This window comes from Giraffa tippelskirchi, chromosome 2 (genome assembly GCF_054371585.1).
Source record: "Giraffa tippelskirchi isolate mGirTip1 chromosome 2, T2T-mGirTip1v1.2.pri, whole genome shotgun sequence".
NCBI classification, from domain to species: Eukaryota; Metazoa; Chordata; class Mammalia; order Artiodactyla; family Giraffidae; genus Giraffa; species Giraffa tippelskirchi.
Genome location: NC_137276.1, coordinates 233,461,174 through 233,467,173, shown reverse-complemented (window position 1 = coordinate 233,467,173; position 6,000 = coordinate 233,461,174). Strand labels below are relative to the sequence as shown.

Below are 6,000 nucleotides of genomic sequence, written 5' to 3'. Positions count from 1 at the left end.
ATGTGGTCACTCCCAGCCTAGGAGTTGTCAGGGGCACCAAGACCAGCAGAGGTACGGGTGCTGCTGCACCCCAGGTGAGGAACGCGAGGAGGCGGCGGGGTCACTTCCAGCCCTGTCGACTGGGGGTCCGGGGTGTACGTGGGCCCTCTGCTGTAGCATGGCGGTCCAGGTGAGCTAAAATGACTAGGATACACGTATAGGCAATCAGTTTAACCCTCCCAGGGTTCTCAAACCCAGTACAGCCTCAGATACCACGCAGCTTGCTACAGGCATCCTTTAGTTCTGATCTTCACACCTTTTAAAATGGAAGTGTCTATCCTAACGATCATAAAATCAATTTAGATAATTAGCCTTAAGCACAAAGGATTCTTAAAAGAACTCTACATTTTTCACTGACTCCTACATCGATTTCTAGTTAAAAAAAGAAAACTCGAGACATGCATATTGCTGACCTTCATTTTTTTACTTAAATATAGTGATTTTTTTAAAAGAGTAAACCAAAAAAAAAAACTTTACAGCAAATATTTTGCATAAATATGAACATGCATGTCTACTTCATAATTAAGCAAAATAAACTTTCAGGCATAAGATTTTAATAATGATTAAAGAACAAGACAATGAATCCAAGACAGAAATAACAGGACCAACAAAGACATTTCATGACATTTCAATTGGTCTTGTCGTCCAACCTACTGGTTAAGGCCTGAGTTTTATGGATCCTACCTTCCTCACCAAATGGAAACATACAATTTGGCTGTACCTAATGTACATCCACATAACAGACAATTACTCTTTCAGAATAGTGTAATAAATACATCACATGCACACACACACCCCCACACACACCCTACTTAACCAGCCTCTCAAATAGGGAAATAATAAGGATCTTGGAATTTTCAAGTTTTCCCACCACTGAAACACATACACATTAAAACCACACTTAAAAAAAGATTCCGCTACAGAAATAAAAGAGTTAATGAGTGGTGTCATGACAAATCTCTAGTTTGTTACGTTTCCCCGAATCACGCCTGTACTGCAGCTTGCTTGCCATGGCTCCTCAGATGCGTCGGACTTACGTCTTCACACCTCACTGCACCCACAGCGACAGATGGTACAGAGAACAAAGGAAAGGCAGTTTTAACGCTTCAGTCAGACTCTGAAACCAGGACAGCCAGCGCGGACAGTCTCCAGCTGTCTCTGGAGGCCGGGAGCGTCGCCCTGTGGTTCTCTGTGCCCTTCCCACCAGGCCATGAGCCTCTCCCGCCTGCTCCTGCATGCTCCAGGAAGAGAGAGGAGAACCACAGGGCCTGCTCAGGGCACGCGTCGACCAGAGCAAGGGGAAGGCCCACTCTGGCTGGCGAGACGGACCGCGGAGGGGCCGTGAGGGGGGCACCCACAGAGCCCAATAAGCTGGGCCGGGGCAGGCAGCTGACAAGGCACAGAGGCAGGAAGAACAAGTCCAGCTTGGCTGGCAGAAGGGCACTCTTGAGGGGGAGTCTGTGAGGCTGGAGGCTTCACTTCCAAAAAGAAAGGATTCCTTACTCTGCCGGGCAAAGCTGGAGGGCTTGCGGAGGCAACCAGCACAGGCTTGTGCGAGAACAGAACCAGGGCTGGGCCAGCAGCTGTGACAGGCCTGCAGGGCCGGCACGACAGGGACGGGGAGGGGGCTGCACGCAGAGCCCACCCACCAGGCCCACGACACCGGCAAGCGCTGCCGAGACACCAGCAGCCCAACCAGACAGGCCGCAGACCCTGGGCTGGCCACACACATCAAGCCTTTGAGGGGAGGAGAGGAGGGACAGAGGCTTAAATAGATCTATCTTTAGTCCAAGTTCCTGGCACCCGCCCCAGCTTGAGCAAGTGAAGAGCAGTGGAACAATTTCCAAGTCCAGAAACAATTCATGTCTCCCAACCATCACCTTCGGGCTTCCCTGGTGGCTCAGACGGTAAGGCGTCCACCTGCAGTGCAGCAGACCCGGGTTCGATCCCTCAGTCAGGAAGATCCCCTGGAGAAGAAAACGGCAACCCACTCCAGCATTCTTGCTGGAGAATTCCACGGACAGAGGAGCCTGGCGGGTTACAGTCCATGGGGTCGCAAAGAGTCGGACGCAAGTGAGCGACTCACACACACAACCATGACCTTCAGCTTCCCTGAGCTGTCACTACCAAGGAATTGAAAACAATCAATTCATTATAAGTAAGTTCCTACATGCCATGAACTCCAAGAAGCCCCACGACGAGCGGAAGCGTGCTGGCGTGACCCCTGAGTGCAGCTGGCAGAGCGGCGTGAGCAAGCTGCCCAGCCCCCGCTCCAGCTTACTGGGGCCACCGCGCGGGGAACACAGGTGACTTCGTGAGGTTCAACTCAAAGCCCCTGCCACTGATCACCTAGCTTCTTCCTGGGTCCAGACTGCTTCCCTCCACTATCCGAGGAGGGAGAGGCCACCCGGACGGAGAAAGGTCAGCCTTCACGTTCTCGATGCGGCTGAATCGAAGCAGACAGCAATTTCTCAGGACGTAATCATTCAAATGACAGAAGTGGGCGACTCCATACTAATGCACTAATTGTGGGACAACTTATCACACATCCGCTGTGTACAGAACGTTTCCTAGTGACCAGTTTTCCACAACAGATTCATCTGGAAACGGCATACCACAGAAGACAATCCTGCGACTTTCTTCTGGTTGCATGTAAGAAACGAGTCAGCTTGGGAGTCGGGTACAAACAGCGGTGCAAAAGCAAGAACTGGGGAGCCTGCCAACACCTGCTCACTGCACACTGCACGCCTCCCACCCGGACCCAGGCCTGGAGAGCAGCTGCCCGAGGCCTCCTCACCTCAGCCCTCTCCCACTCCAGTCCCCGCTAGCAGCCTCCGAAAGAAGCCCTCTCGTTATGGATCTACACAGAGCTCAGTTTGAGTGAGTCACATGCATCAGCACCATGGCTGCTGGCTTCATTTGCTACCCCCCAGCCCAACTTCATGAAGGACTGATGTATTCAGGGACTCCTTGGATCTAAACTGGAGCTAGAAGTAGCCCACACTCCTATCTTTTGGAATCCAGAAAAAGCTCTGATGCACAACACAGCTCCTACACAGGCTCATGGACAAGACTCTCTGGTTCCGTTAAGAGATTCAGGGGCAGGAGCAGTGGGAAGGCCTGGCCTGGGGCAAGATGCTGGCCCCACGACAGCCATGCAAGTCCCTTCCTCATCTGCAGACTGAGCCACGACTCCAGGTCCCCCCGCTGACGCTCTCCTACCCCATCCTGAAGTCTGTTTCCACACAGGCCTGCCAGGCTTGCTCAGACAGAACTTCCTCACTGCCGCATGTCTGTAACTGGAAGTGGTTGGAACACGCTTCCCTGCTAGGGTTTGAGGCTGCCCTCTCCCCCTACCCCTCAAAGACTGAGCTTCCTTTCACTGGGGCAAAGCACTTGGCCATGCTGGTGGCTGCTGAGCTTTGAAACGGAAACACTGGCCAGGAGAAGTGGCCTTTGAGGAACCTGGACCAGGGCACGTTTGTCTGGTTTCCGCTAACAGCATTCACCAAATACAGATACAATTCTGTTAATTCTGGAATAGATCTTCTTAAAACTTTGAAACGTGAGATTGTTCAGAAATCACATGAGAAAATCACCCATCACCGCGAAGTTAAAGACATGCACATCTGAGCGCTTCAGAGCCTCCAGTTCCTCCTAGAGTCACGATCCCCACATTTTCCTCTCAGCGCGGACTCCACGCTAAAGCAGCCTGGTCTCGCGGCAGATCTGTGCACGAAAAAGCTGATTTCAAAAGATCCAGCTCTAGTCGTCACTGTCACTGCCAGACTCGCTCAGCTGCAAGTCATTTCCTATAAAGAGAAAACAGAGTCAGACCAAAAGGACACAGTTTACAAGCGACTCCCCCGTGGTTCGCTGGTTGACCCTCTGGGCTCTCACGCTCCAGTAACAGGCTGGTTCAGTTTAATTATGGAGGAAAACGGATTTGGCTCGGCCACAAAACTGGTGCAGTCAACATTTTAAAAGAATTGCTATTTTTGTATCTGCAAAGTATAGCAATACTGCACACTGGGGCAGAACAGGGAAGGACTGGCTACACATTTTTTACGTGTCTCAATAAATAGCAAAAAATATTTATAACTAACTAGTTATAAATTGACTATCTAGTAGAATTGTTCTTATCAAGTTTCTATATAGAAGTGAAAATAATAATATCCAGTTGGGTTTCCTGGTCAGGCAGCTAAATTCTGTTTACACCAATAATATGCTAAAGCAACATAAACACACACCCAGCCCCTCTGGCCGGAATAGTCACATTATTTTACACCTCAAATCTGAACTACTGAGCTCTGTAAAACCTCAATTTTGTTCAGCGTGCAACATCTAGGTTTAGGAGTGAAGAATGTAAAGCTTTTCTGTCTAAAAGAATAAGAGTAACAGGACCCCAGTTGATATCACCTGGAATAGGAAAGTGAACGTCTACATTTTTTGATCAGTAACCTCTAGGCCACCTCCTCCCAGTCTGTTCTCAGGACCCCAGGGGCCCTGGGGCCCTTTCAGAACACTCTGACTCAAGGTCCTCCCTGTTCTAAGTATAAATCTTTGTGATGCCAGATTTTCTTCATAGACTTACAGACTGAATGCAGAAGCAGATATAAGACTCCTTACTTTGTACTAAGCCAGTTACAGAGATTTGCAAAATTTTAAAGCAATGTTACTCTTCACATTAAATACTTTCTGATTTAGAAAACTTTTTAAATAAAAGTGTTATTTTTATTACCATATGGCTGATTGTCAATTTTTCAGATGAATTATGGAGTATTTTAAGCATTTCTCATACATTTCTCAGACTCTAATTTCTAATGTGGTAAACAATGACACAAGCTACAAACATAAAAGCTCCTTGGAGTCCTCAAAAATTTTTATGACATAAAGAGGTCTGAGACCAATAAAGGTGACTCTGCTGTTCCAGACGTGGGGAAGGAGGGCACAGCACCAGCTAGTAATCCTGATCAGAAGAGCCGAGCACCATCACTTACAAAGGTGATGTACATGTGAACAGCTCAGCATAACGGAGCTGAAGACTCAGTTCTGACATTTCTTAACAGTTTATTTGACACAGGTTCGAATTGATCCATTTGTTTTTTTGGGGAAAAGATATAATAATGCATGCTACCATTTGGAAAACAATATTATCATTACTCTGTATGTTTTCACATTAGGGTTTAGGAGATTTATGCTATTTACTGTGACTTTAGGGTTTTTAAGTTGGTTCCAGTTGACGATCCTGGTTTAAGTAACTTCGGTACTTTATTGTATAAGTGGTATGCAAAGGTTAAGGTCTTGCCACTGGAAAAGCTGTGAGCCGGGAGAGCTAATAAAGAGCCATAAAGAGCTACAAACGAGTTTCAGGCACTTAAACGTGCACTGGGTAAGTGACACGCACTGAGCCATTTTTGGCTCTTACTGTCTGGGAGGAAAGGAAGTTTACCACTGACTGGGTAAAACGAGGAGCTGAGATACAGTCACAGGTGCTGTGGTCATTCTGCACTATGAATACCAGACGCCCAGTGTAAAACTTAGTACCCTGAACCAACGGGGAAGAATGCCAAGTATACCCAAAATCCAGAAGCTCAGCTTGTATCGTGAGATGGCAGCAGACAGCCTTCACTGCCGTCACAACAGTGCTGAACTCACCTAGGTAGGAGAGTAGGGCCTGGCACATACGGGAGTGTGTGTGTGTGTATACGGGAGTGTGTGTGTGTATATACGGGAGTGTGTGTGTGTATACGGGAGTGTGTGTGTGTGTATACGGGAGTGTGTGTGTATACGGGTGTGTGTGTGTGTGTGTATACGGGAGTGTGTGTGTGTGTGTGTATACGGGAGTGTGTGTGTGTATACGGGAGTGTGTGTGTGTGTGTGTGTATACGGGAGTGTGTGTGTGTATATGGGAGTGTGTACGTGTGTGTATATGGGAGTGTGTGTGTATACGGGAGTGTG

General features: G+C 48.2%; 1 protein-coding gene across 1 annotated transcript in view; it reads right to left on the bottom strand.

Annotated features, from left to right (window-relative positions):
- Positions 1 to 444: 444 nt before the first annotated feature.
- EAF1 (ELL associated factor 1) overlaps positions 445 to 6,000 on the bottom strand; it is a 15,621-nt gene continuing 10,065 nt past the window's right edge. Inside the window, exon 6 of the mRNA XM_081573228.1 lies at positions 445 to 3,851. Coding sequence (XP_081429354.1) covers positions 3,805 to 3,851 — 47 coding nt within the window. The 3' untranslated portion in view covers positions 445 to 3,804. The remainder of the gene's footprint in view (positions 3,852 to 6,000) is intronic.